General features: G+C 36.9%; 1 protein-coding gene across 3 annotated transcripts; it reads left to right on the plus strand.

Moving 5' to 3' along the window:
- The first annotated feature begins 3150 nt into the window (after positions 1-3150).
- LOC133801026 (uncharacterized) lies at positions 3151-13265 on the plus strand. 3 transcript variants are annotated; one of them, XM_062239152.1, is made up of 24 exons: positions 3151-3360; positions 3666-3796; positions 4368-4452; positions 4741-4794; positions 5214-5305; positions 5425-5528; positions 6414-6489; positions 6954-7413; positions 7631-7969; positions 8070-8276; positions 8353-8454; positions 8545-8617; positions 9430-9557; positions 9693-9996; positions 10091-10332; positions 10413-10537; positions 10754-10871; positions 10971-11026; positions 11153-11246; positions 11335-11521; positions 11603-11674; positions 11770-11873; positions 11957-12019; positions 12828-13265. In XM_062239152.1, exons 1-24 carry the CDS (start codon positions 3316-3318, stop codon positions 12933-12935), a joined length of 3369 nt encoding a protein of 1122 aa, XP_062095136.1. In that variant the 5' UTR covers positions 3151-3315; the 3' UTR covers positions 12936-13265. The 3 variants fall into 3 exon arrangements, with proteins under 3 accessions (XP_062095136.1, XP_062095139.1, XP_062095137.1); XM_062239155.1 differs by having other exon boundaries at positions 11776-11873; XM_062239153.1 differs by having other exon boundaries at positions 8356-8454.
- Positions 13266-25613: the final 12348 nt, after the last annotated feature.

Raw genomic sequence — 25613 nt, forward strand, 5'->3', positions numbered from 1 at the left:
TCTTGGAAAAGAAGATATCGTCGTTTGAAGAAGTGGAAGCATAAATGATCCTACTGACCCGAAGGTTGAGAGATTATTTTGTTTTTTGGGTTTAGAGAACATGAAAAGAAAAAGGAAAAAAAAAAGCTCTGATTTTTGTTCTCTGGTTCGTGTTTTCTGAAAGATGAAACAAAAAGTGAAGAAGAAGAAGGTGAAGAGGGGGCTTAAATAGACAAAAGGAATGTCAAAGGTTAGGGAAATTTGAGCCTTTGATTTAGGTTAAAATGTGACCAGATGGACAAGGTTTAATTCTAAAAGTTGGCGACAAAAAAGGTTATATGAAAGGACGTGCGCAAATAGCAAGGTACTCAAGTACTTTTAGTGTGCAATCCCCCAATGACACGTGCCCATACTCGAGTATGGTAAGTGGGCATGTTTTTCGAAAGTAGAGTTCAAAAGTTTCATTCTTAGAGGATTCGAACCAATACTTTTGAGGGGGCAACATGTTACACCCAAATTTTGAGAATGAATAAATAGCCTCAAAATGTAGGCTCGAAAAAAGTAAGCTCGAAAAATAACAAGTGTTGGCAGTACACTTATATAAATTAACATGATTCCAGATCCGCTATCAATTATCGATGCCCGAGCATGAGTTGTATTGTTTGAGCCTTAGTTGTAGGCTCAAACATATTAGTCCCTGAAGAATGAGTTCGACGAAACCACTAGGTAAGGAGGAGGCTGGCTGGAATAACGAGCTCGGAGTCTTGTTCGTTCTCGAAAGCGCGTCCACTTTCCGATCGAGCTAAGGAATGCGTTTTACACATGATAATTGTTAGGAAATCCCTATTCCTAAGGGATTTGTTGCTATCAGGTATTAAATCCCAAATATCATGGGATATTATGTAATTAATGTATTTATTTGCATTTAATTCATAATTTGAATGATTGTTGGTATCTTCCCAAAATAAGGGGAAGATATTCTATCAACTAGGCCTATAAATAGCCTGGAGAATTTCATTTGTACTTAGGCACAAAATTGTACTGAGAATACCCTACCAAATTGCTTTATGAAAAAGCTTAAAAAAAGTATCAAGATCAATAATGCTAACTCATGGACAAGGCAAATTTTAACTGATGAACCACGTAAAAAGTTTTAGAGTTCCTCTATTTTTTCTGGAATATTGTTTAGTACTCTTCATAATTAAGTTGACGAAAAACAGCGTCAACAAAGATCAACACAATCAAAATTTAAAGTTTTTTTTAACTTCTGCATAGTTAGTGTTTTTTTTTTAAATATATGTGTTCTATATAAAAAGTGTGTAGATAACATAAATTATTGGTTTTAAGGATTTTTTATTTTTTTCTGTTAACTTTAATGGAATATTCTTATATTTAACAGTAGATTTTAAACATGACTTAAACTTAAATAAATAATTAAAAAAAATTAAAATATGATATTTTTGAGATATTTTACAATGATAATTATTTAAAAATAATAAAACTATACATTTTATATCTTAAATAAAATTTAATTAAACTTAAACTTAAACTTAAACTACTATCAGCTATCAACAAACTTCTTTTAAAAAAATAGCAACAAACTTAAATTTAAAATCCACCTAGAATATTAATATCATATTAAATATACAATATATAATCTCTTGTTGCCACTGTCAAATTAAAAAACTAGAACAAACATAAACTTAAACAAAAATTAATTAATGAATTAAAATATGATATTTTTTTAGATATTTTATGATAATATAAATAATTAAATCATATTTATTTAAAAATAAAAAAGTCATGCGTATCATTTTTTTATCTTATACATTTGTGTGATAGTTTGTTTTTTATTAAGTGATTGGAGCTATTTTTCTTCATCAAATTCAACAAAGGACATTGCGAGATACATTAGAAACTAAAAAAAGTTAATGCATGTATACTACTCTATACTATGACTATTTCTATTTTTATTTAATTTTATTATACTATTAATTTCTTTTTAAATATTATTGTAATTTATATACATGTTATGTAGTTATGCAAATATATATTTATGTCAATGTTGTGTTTAGATATCATATGTGTGGAAATTGTTGATATAAATATGTATATATACTATAGAACTATAATTTATTCTATTATATATATTTAAAAAAATGAACAAATATTTATTAAAATTACCCACAATGTTTTGTCCTAATTTTTTTTAATTTAATATATTTATATCATACATTATATTAAATATTTATTTTTATTTTTATGATATTGTTTATTTATTTAAAACTTATATGATAATAAAAAAAATATAATAAAAATAATTACATATTTGAATAAGCGTGTTTATAACCTTAAAACTAAATAAACGTGCATTGCACGTTGCTTCTACCTAATATCTGTTCTATATAAAAAATGTGTAGATAACGAAAATTCTTAGTTTTAACGGTTTTTTAATTTTTTTGGTTAACTTTAACGAAATATTTTTATATTTAACAGAATATTCTTATATTTAACTTGAGATTCTAAACATGACTTAAACTTAAATAAATAAATAATTAAACAAATTAAAATAATATATTTTTGAGATATTTTACAATGATGATTATTTAAATTTTATAACTTAAATAAAATTTAATTAAACTTAATATTATATTAACCATATAATATATAATCTTTTGTTATCACTGTTAAATTAAAAAACTAGAACAAACATAAACTTATACAAAAATAAATAAATTAATTAATTAAAATAAGATATTTTATGATAATTTAAATAGTTAAATCATATTTATTTAAAAATAATAAGGACATACATCATTTTTTTTATTTTATAAATTTGTGTGATAGTTTATTTTTTTATCAAGTGATTCAAGCCTTTTTTCTTCATCAAATTTATCAAAAGATATTGTGAAATACATTATATAGAAACTATTGTATACTACTATTTACACTATGATTTTTTCTATTCTTATTTTATTTTTATTTTTAATTTTTTTTAAATATTATTATATTTAATATATATATTATAACAACGTTGTTGTGCTTAGATATATATATATATATATAATATTGATATAAATAAAAATAAAAATATTTATATATACTATATAATTCTTTCTATTATATACATTTATATATCGATGAAAAAAGAATGCTACATGTAAGCTTGACTTTAAAAATCAATAATAAATACAATATTGGTTTTTTAATTTAAAAAAATTGTATCTCTTCGGCCTGGTTTGAATTATTCTGTGTGAAATGCATCGTAATGATCATCACTGAAACGAAGATAGAAAGAAAGCTTCAAACTTGTTCCAATCTCTGAGCTGATTCGCCATGTTTGCCAAGCGTCTCTTACACAAAGTTGCTCACAATTCTCAGGTACTTTACTCATTGGAATCCATTCTTCTTTCCTTCTTTCCGTTCCTTTCTCAACAATGGTTTCCGTTCCTTTCTCCCTACGCATTTCTGTAATATGCACGATCACATCGGAAATGGAGATTGGACTTGGTTTAGGGTTTCATATTTTCCTTTGGATTTTAAAAAATTTTTGTTTTTATTAAATGGATTATATTGATGAAGTCTGGAGAATTGGTACTGTTCGATTTGAATTAACAGTTTTGCTTGGTTTTCAATCTATTTTGGAAAAATGGAGTGAAATTTATTTGGTTTCGTGTTGATTTCAGCACAATTTGAAAGAGGGTAGTTTGACCGAAACGGACTTGGACCTGCGGATTTCAGTTCATTATGGCATTCCTTCTACGTCTTCTCTTCTTGCTTTCGACCCCATTCAGCGAATTTTAGCCATTGGAACACTGTGAGTTGATATCTATAAATATATATACTGATTGTGTTTTGATCGAAATATGAGCTACTAGCTAGGATATTGGATATGATTGTGGCCTGTTTCAAAAGCTATTTGAAGTAGGAAAAAAATAAAGAGAAACTAAAACAAAGAAAGGCAGCTGAGGAAATGCTAGTACCTTTCACAAGTGTTTGCTGTGCATTTCAATTTGATGACACCGAAGTTTGTAGTTATGTTAACTGTACTTTTGTTCTTTCATATATGAAAAATGTGATCATGGGGTTTCACACTTTCCCTACTCAATGATAAATTAAGGTGAGTGTTTCTTTTGGAGCATAATAGGTGAAGTGACAATATTCTAGTGATCACTAGCTTAGACAAAGATTAGGTGGTTTCCCGGCACCTCTGAACTAAATTGGTTGGTGGGATTGGAGTGGCTTGTATTTCTAATTTAGTTTCACTATTTTTTAGTATATGCCTATAGCTCCACAACAATAAATGAATACTAGACATAAACACAATACGATGATACATCATGTGGCGTGACATTATCACCTCATCTCTTTATTTTTGGTGGAGGTAGGGATGGAAGGATAAAAGTGATTGGTGGTGATGGCATTGAAGGACTTCTTATATCCCCAAAGCAATTACCTTTCAAAAATATCGAGGTATGATTCTGAACTAGCTGAATATTGTGCTGAAATTGTTTCTTTGTGGCATATATAGTTTGGAAATGGCATTTGTAAATACCTTATAACAAGGAAAGATTAAGGACTATGTGTGTGTTACTGTATGCCACTGCATGTGCCTGTGCATCTATGATCATGTTTGCGTACACACATACATGTTCATGTATTTCATTCTTGTGTGTGCTTGTGTTTTCAACTTTTCATTTCACATTCGTTCCTCTTTCTTGGGTGGTAAGAGATAACGCTTGGTGTTTTTTTTTTGGACAGTTTCTGCAAAACCAGGGATACTTAGTCAGTATTTTAAATGACAATGATATTCAGGTACGGTTCTTTTTCAACTTTGAAATTTCTGTCTTCAGCTAAACTTGATTTTGTCATAATACGAATCATTGAATAATTTTGAGAGAACTTATTTGAATTTTTAGACATGTTTTATTTTGATTTCCTTATCATCAATTAATGACATTGATGACTCTCAAGTTTGGAGTGGTTGTTTTTTGTTTTCAATGCCCTTTTTTTCTCTTCAATTGTTTATAGTTTCTCGGTCTTAATTTCGCAATAGTATTGTATCTCTGTGGGGTGAGAATTGTGTTAGCAAGTAATTGTGGACAGTGTGTGGCTTTTGGTTTTGTAATGCTAGTTGACTTTTAAATTTTAGCCATTAAAAAGGGCTTAAATTCAATGCAGTTTTTCAGTTGTTGAACTTGAAGTTTAATTATTCACTTTTCATTTTTTTACAGGTTTGGAATCTTGAGAAAAGGTGCTTAGTTTGCTGTTTACAGTGGGAAACCAATATAACTGCTTTTGCTGCAGTCCATGGCTCCAACTTCATGTATGCAACTGACCAAATGAAAAAAGTTACACATTCATAATTAATTGCTGGCTAGTTGGCAAGTTAAAGAGTGCTGGAAAATCACTTCTTACCATGTTTTTCTGTTTTATAACTTGCAGGTATGTTGGTGATGAGTATGGTTTGATGTCTGTGATTAAATACAATGTTGAAGAAGAAAATGTTTTGCAGTTTCCGTATCATGTTTCTGCAAGTACTATAAGTGGTAATTTCTACTCCAAATATTGTTGTTGTTTCTTTTCTTGTTTCTATTGAGTTGTCATCCTTAAGGCTGCCAAATAGGTATATGTGGTTGTGCAGCCTTATAATTTGAACTAAAATTACACAAATGATTTATTATATATATTCCCAATCATTTGCGGGAAAAAGAAAATAATATTAAACATATTTTATTTACCTATAATAATCTCTTTTGTTGAGTTTCATGTTATCATGTGACTATGTTTCTTACTGGCCCAAAGCCAATAACTCAGCTTAACTGCTTCTTAACAAATTATAGTTATTACACTAAGAATCCAATAATAGAATGGTTTTGCTTCTCCCTCTAGGTACCATAATTATTTGACTGTGTACCCAATTTGAATTGCTCATGGAAGAGATGTATCATAGACGACATTTACGTATAATCTCTATGAATTTTTAAAACCTGTAGCATTTCCATAACTGAAAAGTTTGATGTCTCCATCGTTCATACTATGGTATACTAGGGTACAAGCCACTCGTTTACATTTTTGTCAATCCTTTTTTCCTCCAAATGATCAATTGTCTAATGCAGTACTTTATTATTTTTTTTCCCACATGCTGTGTTATTTATTAAGAACATATTTGCAAATGCAACATGTTCAAAAGTATAGTTAAATCTAGGGTCCAAGTATTGTACAACCTGCTTACAGAGGTGATGGTTTGATATTAATATTGTAAAAAATTATGTTCCACAAGGCTAAATGCCTTTTCTGTAACGATTAAACCATTTTTTAAAATTAAAAAAGTGTGTGTGTGTGTTTTAAAATCTTAAAATTAAAATTAAGTTATTGAATCTATTCACTTCTATTTCTTTAATGCCATTCTTTTTTTCCCCTTTATTTAACAGAGGCCACTGAATTCCCATTTCCTAACGACCAACCAATTGTTGGAGTTCTTCCCCAACCTCGTTCTTCAGGAAATAGGCAAGACAAATTTCCATTATACTTGCTTTGAAAAGTTATTTTTTATTATTATACACTCAGTCTACTTCCTTTCTGTTGAAGTAGCTTCCTAACTAAATTATTAGCAATAGGTTCCAATATATTGCATGCTTGAAAATGCAGCTTTCAATTTCGGTAGTTAGGTCATATTGACTGTTAAAAAAAACCCTCATCAATTGTGATGTGAGCAACTGAGTGGCAGTGGCATCAATACAATTCTTTGAGTGTACAAAAAAGTGGGTTTCAGTTTGTTATTTTGTTTCTCATGATTCTTGAACAACTTAGTAATGTTTTTTTCCTTTCCTTTTCTCTTTTACACTCTATCTTTAGTAGGTTAGATCCATAATTACTCTATAGCAGAGACTTCGAAGCTTGTTAAGCTATATCCAGTCTACTATATGCGTGATTATGACAACTAAGTTTTTTTTTTCTGAATCATTTGACAGAGTACTGATTGCATATCAGAATGGGTTGGTTGTGCTTTGGGATGTTATTGAATCTCGAGTTGTTTTTTCTGGAGGTGGTAAGGATCTCCAGCTGATGGATGAAATTATAGAAGCCTCAGGTGAAACCAATGTAAATTCTCTAGAAGATTCATCGAAACATCAGTTGGAAGAGAAAGAGATAAGTGCTCTTTGTTGGGCATCTTCTAGTGGGTCTGTTCTTGCTGCGGGGTACGTAGATGGAGATATTTTGTTTTGGAACACATCATCCTTTGCATCAAGTAAAGGTCAACAAGCTTTGTCGCCATCTAATAATGTTGTTAAGTTACGATTATCATCTGCTGAAAGGAGACTCCCTGTCATTGTCTTACAATGGTCTGCAAGTAATAAATCCCGTAATGATTGTGATGGCCAGCTGTTTATTTATGGTGGTGATGAAATAGGATCTGAGGAAGTTTTAACGGTATGTTATTCATCTAATATTCAGCATTCAAGTTTTTAAGTACTTCTCCCAGTTATTCATATTGTAAATTAGTAAATTACACACATTTAGTGATAACAAATATTATTTGAACTATCAAACTGTTGGTTAAGCATTTAAAAATCACTGGGTTTTTTTCTTCTTTAAATGTCTCTTAACATCTAACTTACAATGTGTCTTAATTTCCTGCCTCCTGCAGGTTTTAACACTTGAATGGTCATCTGGAATGGAGTCTTTAAGATGTGTTGGTCGCACAGATCTTACACTCAGTGGCTCTTTTGCAGACATGGTTTTGGTACCTAGTGCTTGGTTAACTGGTAGTAACAAAAATGCTGATGTTTTTGTGTTGACAAGCCCTGGGGAGCTGCATTTTTATGATGGTGTTAGCCTCTCTTCCTTGACATCCCAGCAAGAGAAGAAACAATCTATTAGTGAAGTAGAATTTCCTGCGGTGATACCTGTGAGTGATCCAACCATCACTGTAGCAAAATTTATTAAGGCTCCTTCTGGGAAGATCTCATTAGACACTATATCAGAGGTATTACTTATTTTTTTTCCTTCATCTCAAAAGGGGTTCATACGTCTTATTTTTTTTGTTCAATTTTGTCATATTAAATAATCTTATTCCTCTTTATTAGATAACCTCAATTATGAGAACTGGCTCAATTTCATCCCCAGCCAATGGTGCAAAGTGGCCACTGACTGGGGGGGTGCCTAGTCAGTTGTCTACTGCTAAAGATAAAAAGACAGAGAGAGTATATCTAGCTGGGTACTCAGATGGCTCTGTTAGGATATGGGATGCCACTCTGCCAGTCTTATCTTTTGCTCTTCTTTTGGAAGGGCAGGTAAGAGGGAACTATATTATTTTTGTCAATATTATAAAAAATGCATTCTTGGCATCAAATCAGCTCATATGACTAGCAGGTGCAAAGTTTTAAAGTGGCTGGTTCAGGTGCTCCCATTTCAGATTTGGATTTCTGCTTTCTGACTTTAAGTTTGGCCATTGGCAATGAATGTGGACTGGTCAGATATCTGAAGTTTTGTATTTTAGTCTTGTAATCATTTTTTGTCTTCCTTTTTCACTCTCAATGATGTTTATTTTGACTTGTATAGGTTCGTATTTATAATCTTAAAGGATGCTTAGATGGAGCAAACTTCCACTTCATCACAGATTCTAAACATGAAGGTAAAGTGTAAAGGACACCCATCACTGTGATTGTATCTTATTGATTTTTTAACTATTACTTTAGATCTTAAGGGCATAAGATACCGTCTTTCTATTCTATCAAATTATGTTGACTTCCTGAATGTTGTTTTCTTCATAATGCACTGACATCAATTCAACAATATCGCACTTCATGTTTACTAATTGACTAATTAAGTTATAGACTTTGAATATCAAGATGAACAAAGTGTTTCTCAAAGCTGTTGGAGAAGGGCACATCATATTATTTTATTTTTATATATTCAAAGTCAAACATATAGAAAGGTGCACTGTTGATGGTACAGTATAGCTCGATAAATTTATAAGATAATATATAATAACCTATGGAATCCACTAAAACTATTAATTAATAGTTCCAAACACTAGAACTCTGTAAATATATACATAGGCCTTTGCAAAATATTTGTATATTGTTATTTGTTTCTTCTTATATCGGCTTGAATTTTACCTCTTACTTTTTGTGAGGTCTAAAGAAGCTTTGTTATGACAGTATTGCATTGCAACTATACATTATTCAAAGTCATTATTGCTTTGAGTGCTTCTTTGTGAATTTTTCTTGGAAAAATAAATATTTAGACTTTAGTTGTAGATAGTCAGACAAAATAATTAAAACATAAATCAATTATAGAATACCTTGATAAATTAGTCATTTTATTTGGTCCAAGGCTATTAATTTATGGAAGTTTCACTGTATATCCTACCACATAATAAAACCTTTTTATTATGAAGCCTTTTTATTATCGAATGCTGATATAGATGCATTTTCTGCACAGTTCACAGTTTGTCACATGGAAAAGAGGTTCAGTGTAGTGCTGTTTTTTCTCTTGCTACTTCCCCTGTTCAAACATTAGAATTTGTGCATTCTGGAGCTAAACTTGCTGTTGGATATAAATGTGGCCGTGTGAGTATAAGCTATTTATTTTTCTTATATAAACATTTATATGTATATAAATATCATTATTATAAGGTTAGTTTTGTTGTAAGATAAGCTGCTTCATTAATACAAGGGATTCTGAAATTTATTGATTTTTTTCAGGTTGCAGTAATTGACATGAGTTCCTTATCAGTTGTGTTCTTTCTAAGTGATTCATCATCCTCTATCTCCCCAGTCATTTCAATAAGTTGGACAGAAATTGCAAATTCTCATAATCAATCAAAGAGCTCAAAGAACTCAGAAAACTCAGAAACAAACGATTCTCTCAACTCTGCAAGGGAAGTAATGTTCATCTTAACAAAGGATGCAAATATTAATGTCATTGATGGCTGTAATGGAAATTCGATCAGTCCGCGGCCAGGGAACTTGAAAAAGGAATCAATTGCAATTTCAATGTATGTCATAGGCAAGTATTGTTCTCATCTGCAAAACAACTTTAGGTTTCTTAATTTTAGTAACAACTATAGGTTGCAAACATCTGAGAAATTTATGTCTTCCAGAGGGTATCATTTCTACTTCTAGGGTATGCAATGAAAAGATGCCAGAAGAGGGCTTAAAGGATAAAGCTATTCTGGAGGGGCCTGCTTCAGATGGTTCTCCGGGTGGATTAACTTCACATGAAATTGAACACAACCCTTTGTCCGATTCATCTAAGAATTTGGGGGAAAATTTATTGGACTCATTTGTTTTGCTTTGTTGTGAGGATTCATCACGCTTGTACTCCACAAAATCTGTAATTCAGGTGCCTCTTGCATTCTTTGGTTTCATTTGCACTATTCTGTAGGTTTATATATCAATGCTAAGTTGGTACAATCTTTTCAGGGAAACAATCAATCCATTTACAAAGTGAAACATGCAAAACCATGCATATGGACTTCAATTATTAAGAAAGATGACATTGTTCAGGGATTAGTGTTGCTATTTCAGACTGGAGCAGTTGAAATCAGGTGAATATTTTTTGTTCCCGATTCTTTGCTTTCCTTGCCAGAATGACGGCACTGAAAGAATAGTGAAGAACAACTGACAACAACTACCTTATATTATTATATTCTCTTCCAATTCTGATGTTTTAGTGGCAAACGTACACGTGCCCCTGTTTTTATTCATATCAAGTTAGCATTTCCATTTATTAATGAGGTGCTGTTGACTTCTATGCTTTGCAGGTCAATACCAGATTTAGAATTGGTGAAAGAAAGCTCCTTGATGTCTATTCTGAGGTGGAATTTTAAGGCAAATATGAATAAGATGATGAGTTCTTCTGATAACGGACTGATAACACTGGTATTTCTTATTGAATTTTCCAAGAACATAATGTCTTACAACTATTAAAATAAGAAATACAAGTTAAATGATAAATATCTTGTGTTGATGATTCTACAGGCAAATGGGTGTGAAGTGGCATTCATCTCTGTTTTAGCTAGTGAAAATGATTTTAGGTATTCTTTGTTGTCTATAGTTATTGCTTTTATTTATTTTATTTCAAATAAATAAAATGAAAGAAAAATGGTCTGTAAAGAATGTGTTTATGTTTGTTTGACATCATTTTCTTTTCCTGTTTATAGGATCCCAGAGTCTTTGCCCTGTCTCCACGATCAAGTTCTTGCAGCTGCTGCTGATGCTGCCTTTAGTCACTCAATAAATCCAAAGAAAAAGCCGGTTAGGGATATGATTTCAGTTTCTATACATGCTTAATTTACTGAAAACTATCCTGTCAGTGTATAAGTAGATCATTATCTTGCTACAGGGTACTGCCCCAGGGATTTTAGGTGGTATCGTCAAAGGTCTTAAGGTTGGAAAAGTGGACCATAGTGTAGATTCTACTAAAAGTCCTAAGTCCACTTTTAATCAATTAGAGGGAATATTTCTGAAGTCTCTGCATGCAAGCTCTACTTCATATGTAGATCATCAAGAAGCTGTGGAGCTTGATATAGGTTTTCAGCATGTGCTAAGTTTGTTATATTTTGTTGAAGAAGTGTTTCCCTTACTTACTGTTTGATTTTTTCTTTGTTCAGATGATATTGAGATAGATGAATCTCCACCTTTAGCATCTAGTTCAACTGATGATCATAAAAATGTAAAGAAAGGTATATGATTATATATATTTTACTCTGTGAATTACTTGCATTATATGCCCACATGAACAAACAAAATTAAGAAACTAATAACTTGTGGCCTTCAGAAAAAGGTTCTGAAAGGGATCGCTTATTTGGAGGCGGGACTGAGGATTTTGTGCCTAGAGTTAGAACTCGTGATGAAATTATGGCTAAATATGGAAAGGCTAAGGTAAAAAAGTCGAAGACGATCTTAGTTGTAATGAATCAATTTATTGCTTGAATGGAATTTGATGTTTTTAAAAATGATTTCAGGATGCTTCCTCTGCTGCTGCAAATGCAAGAGAGAAGCTGGTAGAGCGGAAGGAAAAGCTTGAGGTAATATAGTTGACTACGTTTATAGTTTATACAAAATGTTAATGGTTTGGATATAGTTTTTTTTTACACATAGATTGGTCGTCAAATAATGTAGAGATTGGGAAAGAAAGGAAAATACATAAATAAAAAGATGATCTATTTGCTTCTGATTTCATCAAGAAGACACTGATTGGTGATAATGTGACTTGTTCTTGGTGGGGTGGTCAGGGGGGAAATTTGAGTGGGGTTCCATTGTAAGAAGTAACCCATCTACTGATTTTAATGTTTTGCTTGTATGGTTGGGCTAAACAAGAGTTACCCAGGTTGTTCTTTTTTATTTATTTTTCCCTTTTAGGTTTATTATTTTGTGGGGGTGGTTGATGCATCCATTTGGTACTTGATACTGACATGAACCTATAATTAGCCAATTTCTCCAAATGTTCCAATTACATTTTTTTTTCTTCTAAACTATGAAAATGTTGTTCTTTTTTCCACTAAAAGTGGTTCACAATATGCCAAACAAACACAATTCTAATAACAACTGTGAGTATGATGAAGAGAGTGACAACATTGAATCTTTTAGAAAAAAAAGGAGGAAAGAATTAGAAAGTTAATGATGAGATGATAATCTTGGTGAATTCATAAATTTTAGGATGTAATTCAGCCCTAGAATTTTAGGATATAATAATGGAAATGTGTAATTACTTATTGTTTTCTTGAATGCGAGCGAATTTACAGATTCATGTACTTGGTAGTGAATATCGATATAGTTCAAAGTATAACTCCTTTCTCTGATGACTTAGTAAACTAACCACACTCTTTTTATCAGAGACTCGGCAAACGGACTGAAGAGCTGCAAAGTGGAGCTGAAGATTTTGCATCAATGGCAAATGAGCTTGCCAAGAGAATGGAAAATCGAAAATGGTGGCAGATATGAGTAATTTGGCCTCCGCCTTCATATTTTGCTTTTGATTATCACACTTCAGTTCTCTCTGATGAGGCCCTCAGAGGATAATTTAAATTGAAATCAGTGGTCAGTCTTTTTAATTAAGAATTGACCAAGACTGAAGATTGTGGTACTCTAAACAATGTATAGGAATCAGGAATGGAATGGTGTTGCCTTAAATACCCTGTATCCTGTGGGGCTTGCTTTTTCTTGTTTTCTTTTTTTTTTTCTCCTGCCAAATTATCAATGTTGTACATGATGTGAATAAATATTATTCCTCACCCTTAATTTTTTTTTAAAATGTTTTTATTTTTTGGCTAATGATTGAGTTATTTGTTCGAGTTTTTTTTTTCTTTTCTTTTTTTCTCTTGATGTGGAGTGTACCGTGACAGACAACAGAGGATGTAAGAACAAAGATGAAGATGATCATTAGATGAGCACGTTAAGAGCTTAAGACTTACAAATTTGATATTTGTGGTGAAAATTCTTAATATTTTTAATTTGTTGTAATTTTTAATCTTTTTTTTTATATATACTTTTATTGCGAAAATTTATAGCATCATGGTTTAGTGCAGTTGTGTAACACCCTGGATATCCAAAATTGTTACAATGTGTACTTTAAATAGTGCTAGATTCATTAATCAAGTTATTTGGTCATAACTAAAAGTGATTAACATATTAGGCTTAAAAAATTTGGTCAAAAGAAATTATCATTTCATTAAAATGTTTAAGTTTGAACATGGGATCTCAAAATAAACATTTAAATGGTCATTTATAGTTCGAAAGGGCAATTACAACACAAGTCGGCCTAAGCGGCAAAATTAGGGTTCAACCCTAGTTCCTCTATGAATCCCCGGTTGTGGTGGTCGAGCAGGTTGCATATGTACACACCGCCACCGAACCTCTCCAACTCATGGTTGGTCCAGCTCCTGCACCACATAGCACCCGTGAGCCAAGACTCAACAAGAAAACTTAAACATGTTCATAATTAGTTAATAACATATTACAGAATCATAATCAGCATGTCTAGCAATAATAATCCTACTCATGCATGCATTCAATCCAGATAAGTGAGTATGGAGTCACACCGGGGCTCGTTTCCCTATATAAGTGATTGTAGAGTCACCTCGGGCCCATTGCCTTAGGATAAGTGATTGTAGAGTCACCCTAGGGCCCATTGGCTTATCCTCTATATAACCAGCCTTAGGGCTGGCCAAGTGTACCTGACGCTTTATTTTCCAAACGACTATAGGGTCGGTCAAGCGTATACCACGCTCCTGGATAGGCCTAACCATATCGGCTTGCGCTCAGCGGGCTATTGCCGCCCTTGACTTATAAGTCAAGTCTTTCGGCCAGCGCTCAGCGAGCTACTGTCGCCCTTGACTTATAAGTCAAGCCTTTCAATCAGATAATATGGATGAGCATACATCATATATCACAAGTATGCACAACACATTTAATATGTCTAATAAAACATTCTAAGCATGGTCATAACCATGTTCAATAATTGGGCAAAGCCTAATCACATAAATCACAAATTTGGTGCAGTTTTCTTACATTTGGTCCAAACACTAGCTAAATAAAAACAACCCTAGAGCACAATCCCCTTTCGAGCCCTAGCAGTACCCTAGTCACAACCATAATAAATGATATCCATCAATATCGAGTAAATAAAGGCTTCCGGACTGGGTCCTAGCCTCTGGGACCTCGAATTCTACTAAACCGGGTAGTAGAATCCTTCTGGAGCCCTTAGGTTTGAGTCCCTGCAACTCGAAACCTCACTTGGTCAACTTTCCCAACTAGCGCTGCGGTGCACCCTTGAAGGGATGTGGCGCGCCTCAAGTCAGAGAGCCCCCCAAGATATCTCCTTAGACACGCGCCGCAGCGTAGCCCTCCAGGCACCGCGGTGCCAAGACAATTCAGAGAACCGCCCTAGCCTCTGAGTTCATGCAGGTCGCATCACTCCAAGATCAGCGTTGCGACACAACTCTGCAATCCCATATTTCAAAGCTTTTCTCCGAGCCAAATCTCATAAAATTCACCCCAAATAATAATCAAGACCAGAATTGAGTCCCAAAACATCATTAATACACTATAAACATCAAAACCCAACCTTTAAACTTAACAAAATATTAACCAAAGTCAAAATCCTAACTTTGAGTTTAAAACTCAATAACACAAAAGCCAAGCCAACAATTCACCAAAAACAGAGTGTTATTCTTAGCTCAAGTGAGTAATTTCGACCTTAAGCTAAACCCCAAACCAATTCTCAGCTCTTCCAAGCTTCCAATTCAAGAAATTATCCTCCAAAAACTCAAAACTTCACCAAAGGGAGAGGGAGGTAGAGAAAAAAAATGAGAGAGAGAAATTGAGTTGAGTGTTTTAGTGTTATCTGGCCCCTTCTGATAGCTTATATGTGATTAATATAACACCCTACTACCCTAGAGCCATTACCATGTAATTTTAAAATGTGTCAATAGCTCGCTAATCGAGGTTTAGACTGAAAAGTGTGATTAAATCGGAATAGAAACTCATTTAATGAAAATTAAGTATAAAAGGTTTGGACATCCATTAAAGTTGTAAAAGTGATACATTGGGATCCCATAATACTGTTTCAAAATATATTTATAGCTTAAGAGTTAAAGTACAGTCGACCTAAGCTACAAAATCAAATGTTCACAACGTGTCCCTCAAAACAACCATAGTCGTGGCGGCCAGGTAGGCCAAACATGTATGCGCCGCTCTATGCCCTCCAACTCATGCTTGGTCGACCTTTCCTTTTCTTTTACCTGCACCATAGAGAACCTGTGAGCCAAAGCCCAGCAAGAAAACTCAACACATAGCGTATGACAATTCAATTAAGTAAATGCACAACTTTAAACAGATAACAGACTATTCACATAACGACCTGTGCCGACCCAGGTGCTTTACCAGGCACTGGGTTCGCGGTCTTCACCAAACGGGTGAGTACAACACCCTAGATGGCCATGCCATGGCAGCCTGTATTCAACATGCTTGTTGTTGTTCGGCCTGCATTCAACATGCTTATCGTCATTCCCGACCTTCGTCGATCCTGGCCTTCGCCGATCAATCATAACCATGCAAACTTAGCATAACAACTACAAATACCCACACATAACAATAAACACAAATAATCGGGCCATGCCCTGCTCTACGGGCACAAAAAAATTTCTTACCTGTGTCCCGAGCTGGCTGACTAATGCGATCCCAAGCACGATCCCCTAAACCCGAGCATTGGCGGTAAAACCTAGTCACAACACAATAATAATAATCCATCAAGCCCTAAATCAAATAAGAACTTCATAATAATACTCTAGCCTTTAGGACCTCGAATTCTACAAAACCAGGTAGTAGATTCCTTCCCGAGCCCTTAAATTTGGGTTCCTAGGCTTAAAACCCTAAATTGGCCATTTCCCTTAATTTGACTTGTGGCTCGCCCCCTAGGGTCGCAGCGCACTACAAGTCAGAAAGCCTTGGGGCTCTCTTCTGGGGGACACGAGCCACGGTGCGCCTTGCTTGCACCACGGCGCCTAGGCAAAATTTCAGAGGCTCCCACCCTCTTCGCATACACAGGCCACAACGCCTGATGAACAGGGCCGTGGCTCGAGCCCCAAAACCCATAAATCCTGCATGTTTTCACTATGTTTTCCTCAGCCAAATTCACCAATTCACACCCAATTTAACCCCTACACCCAGAATTAAATCTAGAATTCGTATCAAGGCAACCTAATCAGTATAAACACCTCAAAAGCTAACCCTTAGCCTTACCAAAATCCAAAATCAAACTTAAGACTTGAACCTTAACAAAGCTTTAAATCACAGTAGAAAACTTAACAATTCAACACCAAAATCCTTACTTCAATTGATAATTCGACCTGAGCTAATTCCCCAAGCACTTCAAGCCTCAAGTTCTTCAAATCCTCAGCCAATTTCCTCAAAATTTACCAAAACTTCCAAGCTTAGTTAAAGAGAGAGTGAGAATCGAGAGAGAGAAAGAGGAAGGCTAAGAGAATTGTGTTCTTTTGTCTTCTGATTAGTTCTAGAGTTCTAAGCTTAGTTTAAGTCTATCCTCAACTCCCAAAATGTCCAAAATGCCCCCAGGTTTACCCTTAGCCACTTAATGCCTCCAAGGGCAATCCCGTCATTTGCCACATTCCCGCTAATTCCTCGAATAGTCCTATAAATCCCCATTTAATCCTGACATACCCAAATAATTGCTAAATCACTAACTGGCAATCCTGAACACGTGCTACATTCCCAAAATACCCCTAAGCTCACCCCGAGCTAGGTATTTGACCCCGTTGTTACTATTCCGCTCCCTAGGGTCGTCTCGGACCACACATCTCAGTTATATCTCCACAATCCTGTGGTCTCAAGCATAACACACATATAATCACATTTATGCCCTCAACGAGCCAAAATTACAAGTATGCCCTTTTTAACAAGAACAGGCCCACATGCATATTTAATTCTCCTGAACATGCATATCCAGTCATATAATCATTTCTTTCAAGTAATCATGTATGGATACACACATATCACAATTAATCACATAATCACATAATTAAATATGTTGATTGTCTTTTTTGCTATCAACCTTAAGAAGAAAGATTAAAGAAATAAGCAATAAGAACATAAGTATTTTTAAGAGGATTGAAAGCTTGTGATGGCAAGTTCCAATGGTGTATTCCTAGGCATCGTTTAGATTGCTCTAAGTACATGGTGTTTTTTCTCTAAAAAACTGTACCCTTTACAATGAGACTCCCATCCCTATTTATAGAGGCTGGGGTCATTAATACTAATCATCAGAAATTAATACACATTCTTCCCATTATTGGGGAATTAATACCAATTCAATGCTTTGGCCTGCATTGAATAGAGACCACAACCTAAGTGAGATTTGCGGGGCCCACTGCAGAAAAACACATACTTTATAGGGAACATGCCCCAGGTATTGTCAGGGCGTGTTGTAATTACCTCCATGTCAGACGACATAGTGGGAGTGCGAATTGTTGAGTCGTACACTGTTGCGTAAATTTAAGCAATTAAAATGTGCAAGTATACACAGTCGGCAACGAGTAATATAGTAGTAAATGAGTATCGTCTCCACGGGGATTTTAAACTAAATAATTGCAAAATCAACTAAAGAAAAATTTAAAAATAAGATAACAAAATTAAAAACATGATTGGAATATGAATCTGAAATTTAATGGGTATACGTAATTTCAATTAAAATAAAATGAAGAACTCAGAAAAAATTAATTCAGAGAAGATCTATGTGAACAATTAGATCTGGATGGTGATGGTAAGAATTCAAAATCTCCAAAATGGTACTCCTCTATATTACGGCTGGGTCCTTCCCTTTTAGGGTACTTTCTTTACCCTAATTAGAAAGCCCATTTCCTTCTTTGGTCCCTCTCTTGCCACCTCAGTCAGCTGACTTATTTCATTAAAATGGATGCCACATAGGCGCTGAGGTAATTACTTAAGTGTAGCTGGCTTTTGTCCACGTCATCTGTCTTCTCCACAGGATTGCTATGCGTTTGGCCTACAGCAACGAAACAGCAATGCTCCCCTTTCAGTCCCCGATTTCCTTCTGCTCCCTTAAATTCTCTTTGACATTTTTAAGTTTCCTTTCCTAAACAACACAGAACAGAAATTTACATAAAATATTTACAAATAATACATAAAATTACCGACTCTCAATATGGACTCGCTACCTAGAACAAAAGGGTAAAAATTAAACAAATTCACAGTAAACACACTTTCATTACTCTTTTCAACTTAAAAACAAGCTCAAAGATCATAAAAATAACTCTAAATCCTAGAGTTATCATACACTCGACAACATTGTTGACGGATCACCCATAAAGGCTGTCAGACAATCTTCTGGCTCTGAAAACTCGCATTTGCTGACACGTTGCACTTAACCTTAGGTCCAAGAATCAGAACCTCAGGCATGTGAGAAAATTGGGAGATGAGAGCCCTCACCTTAATTTTCTGAGCTAGAGATCCTCCATCTCCGAGGAAAAACCTCAGAGAGTAATCTACCCAGGCACCCACGGCCCACTGTCAGAGGCAAGGTCTCTCCTAGAAGGAACCTCGTTCCGACTAGATTCCTCGGGTAGTAACATGCCCCGATGATGTTCATGAACGTCCGAGCCAGCCACTGGGGGTTGCCACGTGTCGGAGGTGAAAATACGAACAACATTTGCCCCCCCCCCCCCCAAGTCTCTACTCGTCCTCGGGCAGTGGAGACTTAACTTAAGGGTGATTTGAAAAAATGGAGGAAAAAACGTTTTGGCTTTCCTCTGACATCATTCTGAAAAGCAAACCCATGTGTCAACGCCCCATTGCTGGGCCCATCAGTCTGTGCATTTAATTAGGGGTCAACTCTAAGATCCTAAACGTCCACTCTGCACCTAAGGCGTCTTTTCCCAAAGAAAACAATGATTGCGATCTACACCTTTTGAACCCTGACTGTTGGATCACCCTCATGATCTCCCCAGGGAAAGCCATCTGACGGTTGTGGGGAAGTTTCTTCCCTCATAAGTATTACTGGGTATAAAAGCCCAGGAAAACCACCTTCAGCCTTACACAGTAACCATACGAAAATCAGGAAAAACCTCTCCCGGAACCTTCTCCTCTCTCTCGCCTGCCCCTCATCTTCAATCCTTTTTCCTAGAAGCTCTAGACGAATGGCGTGAATCGTCGTATTTCGGGGCAGATGACAAGCAATATTTCAAGGTTAGGACTCGCCTCAGCACCTACCTCTGTTTCATCTCAGGTAAGTACCTTCGACCCACATTTCTGTTTTGTGTGTGCTTGAGGTTTTTTCAATATATGTTTAGGAATACCAATGGTATGAGATTTTAGAGTCGGTTTCTAGTTTTCACTAGTTATTTTAGGCACATTTTGATTTTGGGGACGTTCAAAATGGCCCTCTAACGTCTTTACGTCAACTTTGCATTTTTGAGCTTGTGACTAGAATCTAGGGAATTCCCAGATTCCGATAGGTTCATCCCCTCCGGCTTATCCTTAGGCGCCGGGGATACCCTGCATTTCCAAAACTTTTCTCTTCTTCCCGAGCAGTATCCCTAGAGTCATTCGTGTTTTGACCATCTTTCCTTCGAACAAAATACTAACTGCTTGATTTTTTTGTCTTAGATGTCCGAGGAACTCCAACAATTACATGAACACATGTTTTATCTCTTTGACTAGAAGATCTCCAATATGGCCCAAGCACAAGATGCCTCTGAAGGCAATACAAGGATGGGAACCCAAGGGCCAAATGGGGAGCTAGTCATTCATCTCAACACCCAAATGGCGGTAAGGCCCAAAATGCCCAAAGACAGGGGCCTAACTGTGGAGGAGGTTATGTAACGACCCAAATTCGCTAATAAGGCTTAAGGGCCTTGATTAGTGTGCCTGGAGGGCATAATGGGAATTATGTGTGATTTTAATGAGTAAAATGCATGATTAATGATTTAAAGCATGTTATATGACTATTTGAATATTTGAGATGCATGATTATGTGTACTAGTATGCATGTAGGCCCTGATTAGGTTAGAAGGGCATAATTGTAATTTTGGCCCGTTGTGGGAATAACTGTATATATATGTGTGATAATTTTTTAGACCACATTATTATGTGGATATATTTGTGATCTGTGACTCGAGACGATCCTAGTGAGCAGAATAGCGAAAAAGTCATGGCGGGGATTTATACCCGGCTCGGGGTGAGCCTGGGGGTATAAATGGGAATTTAGTGAGTATATTGGAGTCTATTTTGACATCGAGGAATATAATTGGTGATTAATTAAGTATCGAGGAGTAAGCGGGAAATATTAGAGACACTTGAGGAAATTAGCGGGAAGTGGGTAAAATGACCAAAATGCCCCTAAGTGAATTAAAGGTTTAAAATTAAAAGGGAGGGCGTAATGGTCATTTGGCTTTTTAGAGATAGGTATTACTGAAGCTTTATGCCCAGTGGAGTTTGTAGAATGTAATAGAAGTCTGAAAAGAAAAGAAAGGAAAAACAAGGGAATAAAACAGGGCTGTTTTCCTAGGAGTCGGTTGGTGATCTCCTTCACCATTTCTGGGCGTTTTCTTGGAGCAAAACTCAGAAGGGAGCTAGGTTAGGCTGAGCAACAGGAATCCTGAGCTAGGCTTGAAGAGTTGGAAGAGCTTAGCAAGAACACACCATCACTTGAGGTAAAATTTTGTTAATATGCTGAGGATAGCTTAAATATTCATTGAGCTCGGTTTAAGCGGGCCGGAGTCAGTGGGATAACGGAGGGTGCGGCCTGAGGGCGCTAACCCTAGTTATCATTTGTAAATTGATATATGATATGCGTTGATATGTTAATATGCTGAATAATTGGTTAATCTGAATGTTTATATGATTGAGAACATGTTTATGCAATGTGAGATATTGGATTATCTGTTGATTGCTTATGCTCTGTTATTGTGTTTTCTTGCTAGGCCTTGCCTCACGGGTGCTACGTGGTGCAGGTAAAGGAAAAGGCAAGTTAGACCAGTCCTGAGATGGAGAGCTGCGGGGCTGAATGTACATAGCTGGCTGTTCGGTCGCCATGGCCGAGGAGTGGATCAGGACAGAGATTGCCTAACTGTCTGTTTTGCCTTATTATGGCTAATGCTGTATTCAGTTCTTGAATCTTTTGTATATGGTTTTAATCTTAACATTTTTGGGATCCCGTGTAAACGGGAAATGTTTCTTATAAGAAATGAGACCTTTGAGACCAAAACATTTTAACCCTAGTTCCTTTATAGTTTCAGTACACGTTCTTAATTAAACGACTTGATTAGCAAGTCTAGCACTTTTATAAACACACAGTGTAACGGTCTTGGCTATCCAGGGCATTACAACTTGGTATCAAAGCGTCCTAGGTTTATGGGTCCTGAAGACTGGCTAGATATGTACATTCGCCGCGAGTGACAAGCTCAACTCAGGGTTTGGTAATTGTGTATACATGATTATGTGTTTAAATGATTTGAATGAGATATGACTGTTGATATCTATTTGATTAATAGGGAGCATGAGATACTGATAGGGCCTGGCCCTTGACTATTGCATGATGCTATTGAGGCGTGCTTATTAGCACTGCTGTGCATGTGGATGAATATCTGGATAAATTGTTGTATATTGATTGCTTGTGAATGATTGGAGTTCCAGTGATGGATCATGAAAGGATTATTACCCTGTCATCATAGTCTGATTGCCGAGTCGTTGATTGCAGATTGACTTGGATAATTATGCGTCCAAGAAAATCCACGTGACTAGCCGGAAGGTCTGGGGCTAGAGATGATGATGATGATCAGGGCCAGACCCCTCCGCCAGTCCCTGAGAACTGGCAGCAGTTAATGGCAGACATGCAGGCTTGGTTACAGAGCCAAGATGAACAGATTCGAATTCTGTGGCAGCAGGCTCCATCTGGGAGTGTTGCCCCTATTGTGCCACCTGCAGTGGTACCTGTAGTGCAGCCAGCTGAGGTTGGGAATAAGTGGGACGTTGTATGAGCGGTTCAGGAAGCAACAACCCCCGATCTTTGAGGGAGGACCAGATCCACTGAAGGCTGAGCAGTGGATGACTATGATTACTACCATTCTTGATTTTATGAGGGTAGAAGGACATGAAAGGGTGGCCTGTGCCACCTATATGCTGAGAGAGGATGCCCGAATCTGGTGGGAGGTGGCATCACAGACCAGAGATGTTACTGCATTGACTTGGGAAGGATTCAAGGATCTATTCAGTGACAAGTATTATAATGTTGCCAACAGGGCAGCGAAGATAAACGAGTTTGTGGGGTTAGTTCAAGACAGTATGACAGTTACAGAATATGCCTTGAAGTTGACGGACTTGCAAAGTTTGCACCAGATCTTGTGCCTACTGATGCAGCTAGGCAGGATAGATTTATCAGAGGGCTGAATGCTATGATAGCCCGAGATGTGAGAATTACCACAGTTCCTGGAGGGATAACTTATGCCCAGGCTGTGGAGAAGGCTCTTACCGCTGAGGAAGCGGAAAACAAGATATGGAGAGAGAGTACAGTGAGGAGGGAGGGCCGCAGGGCGGTGCCTCCATATTCTAGCTCTGGTAGGGGCGGAGGCCCCAGTGATTTGAAGAGAAAGACTCCTGATGCTTTGATCGCTCCTGGTCCTGATAAGAGAGGTTAGGGTGCTCAGGGAGGCGGTGATACATGGAGGACTTATCCTGAGTGCACGAGGTGCACGAGACGCCATTCGGGAGAGTGTCAGGCTAAGGCCTGTTATGTGTGCGGGGTGGTGGGACACCTCAGGAAAGATTGCCCGACAGTGAAGAAGGGAGATACATGGAAGGTGGACAGCTTGACTCCAGCTCGAGCGTTCACCCTGACGCAGGCAGAGGCCGAGGCTAGTCCCTTGGTAGTGACAGGTCAGCTTTCTAGTGCTGGCACTCCTTTTACTGTATTGATTGATTCTGGTGCTACGCATTCATTTGTACCTGATAAGGTGATTGATAGATTGTGTAGACCTAGTGAGCATAATACTTCAGGGTTTGGGACTATTTTGCCTACAAGAGAACTGGTAGTATATAGGAAGTGGATTAGAGCACTGTCAGTGATAGTTGATGGTAGAGAATTATCAGTAGATCTAATTGAGTTGAGTATGGAGGACTTTGATATGATACTAGGTATGGATTGGTTGGTTAGATATGGAGCTACCATTGACTGCAGGAAGAAGATGGTGACTTTTGAGCCAGAAGGCGAGGATCCCTTTGTTTTTGTGGGAGCGGTGCATGGACCCCGCGTACCCAGGATATCGGCGCAGAGCCAGGGATTTGCTACAGGGAGGATGTATAGGTTTTCTGGCTAGTGTGGTGGATACCACCAGGGTTTTGCCAATAGGACCAGAGGAGACCAGATTGGTTTGCGAGTTCCTGGATGTGTTTCCTAAGAATTTGTCTGGGTTGCCGCCGCGTAGAGAGATTCAGTTTTTCATTGAGTTGGCTCCAGGGACAGAGCCAGTGTCGAGGGCACCGTATAGGATGGCACCGGCGGAACTGAAAAAATTAAAGATACAGTTGCAGGAGCTTCTGGATTTGGGGTTCATCAGGCCTAGTTACTCGCCATGGGGTGCTCCAGTTTTGTTTGTGAAGAAGAAGGACGGGACATTGAGGATATGTATAGACTATCGGGAATTGAAACAAGTTGACTATCAAGAATAAGTATCCCCTACCAAGGATTGATGACTTGTTCGATCAACTGCAGGGTAAGACGGTGTTCTCAAAGATTGATCTTCGATCTGGTTATCACCAGCTGAGGATCAAGGATGAGGACATACCTAAGACGGCCTTCCGAACACGGTATGGGCACTATGAGTTCTTGGTCATGTCTTTTGGTTTGACCAATGCCTCAGCAGCCTTTATGGATCTAATGAATAGAGTGTTCAAGGATTTTCTGGATCAGTTTGTTATTGTCTTCATCGACGACATCTTGGTGTACTCCAGTTCAGAGGCAGAGCATGAGCTTCATCTTTGACAGGTTCTTCAGAGGTTGAGGGAGCATCAATTGTACGCCAAGTTTAAGAAATGTGAATTTTGGTTACCAGAGGTGACATTCCTTGGACATATAGTGGGTGCAGATGGGATTAAGGTGGATCCATCTAAGATAGAGGCGGTTAGGGATTGGCCGAGGCCAAGGAACGCCTCGGAGGTGCGGAGTTTTCTTAGTTTGGCAGGTTACTACAGATGGTTTGTAGAGGGTTTCTCAAAGATAGCAACACCGATGACAGAGTTGACACGGAAGAATCTAAAGTTTATCTGGTCAGACAAGTGTGAAGACAGTTTTCAAGAGCTGAAGCGACGGCTTATTACAGCGCCAGTGTTGAGTCTTCCTTCGGGGGAAGGGAAGTTCGTTGTTTACTGTGATGCATCGAGGTTGGGTTTAGGCTGTGTGTTGATGCAGAATGAGAAAGTCATAGCTTATGCATCACGACAGGTGAAGGAGTATGAGCAACGGTATCCTACCCATGATTTGGAGTTAGCAGCGGTGGTATTCGCACTGAAGATTTTGCGACATTATCTATATGGGGAGAAGTGCGAGGTATACACTGACCATAAGAGTCTGAAGTATTTCTTTACACAAAAGGACCTGAACATGAGACAGAGGCGTTGGCTGGAGTTGGTAAAAGACTATGATTGTGATATTCTTTACCATCCGGGGAAAGCCAATGTGGTGGCAGGTGCATTGAGCCGGAGAGGCCCAGGTCAGTTATATAGTTCCATTCAGGTCTCAAGAGAGTTAGCTGATGAGATGGTCAGAGCAAGGATAGAATTGGTGGTAGGCTGGTTGGCCAATATTACTCTGTAGTCGACCCTGCTAGAGCGGATTAGAGAAGGGTAGTTGGCAGATGCTCAGTTACAGAGGGTTAGAGGGAATGTCTTAGCAGGAGTAGCTAAGTACTATTCTATTTATGAGGTTGGGTTACTTCGGTATCAGGGACAGATTTGTGTTCCAACTGATGAGGGAATTAGAAGAGAGATACTAGATGAGTCTCATACGACGCCGTACTCACTTCATCCGGGTACCACGAAGATGTATCAGGATCTACGGACTTTATATTGGTGGCCCGAGATGAAGAAGGATGT

Source organism: Humulus lupulus, chromosome 9 (genome assembly GCF_963169125.1).
Source record: "Humulus lupulus chromosome 9, drHumLupu1.1, whole genome shotgun sequence".
NCBI classification, from domain to species: Eukaryota; Viridiplantae; Streptophyta; class Magnoliopsida; order Rosales; family Cannabaceae; genus Humulus; species Humulus lupulus.

What these genes read in the sequence shown, in the direction of transcription:
- LOC133801026 (XM_062239152.1), top strand. Translation starts at nt 3,316, where the DNA reads ATGTTTGCCAAGCGTCTCTTACACAAAGTTGCTCACAATTCTCAG. An exon ending in TACCTTTCAAAAATATCGAG is followed by an intron (nt 4,453 to 4,740) that starts GTATGATTCTGA and finishes TTTTTTGGACAG; the next exon opens with TTTCTGCAAAACCAGGGATA. An exon ending in CCACAAAATCTGTAATTCAG is followed by an intron (nt 10,333 to 10,412) that starts GTGCCTCTTGCA and finishes CAATCTTTTCAG; the next exon opens with GGAAACAATCAATCCATTTA.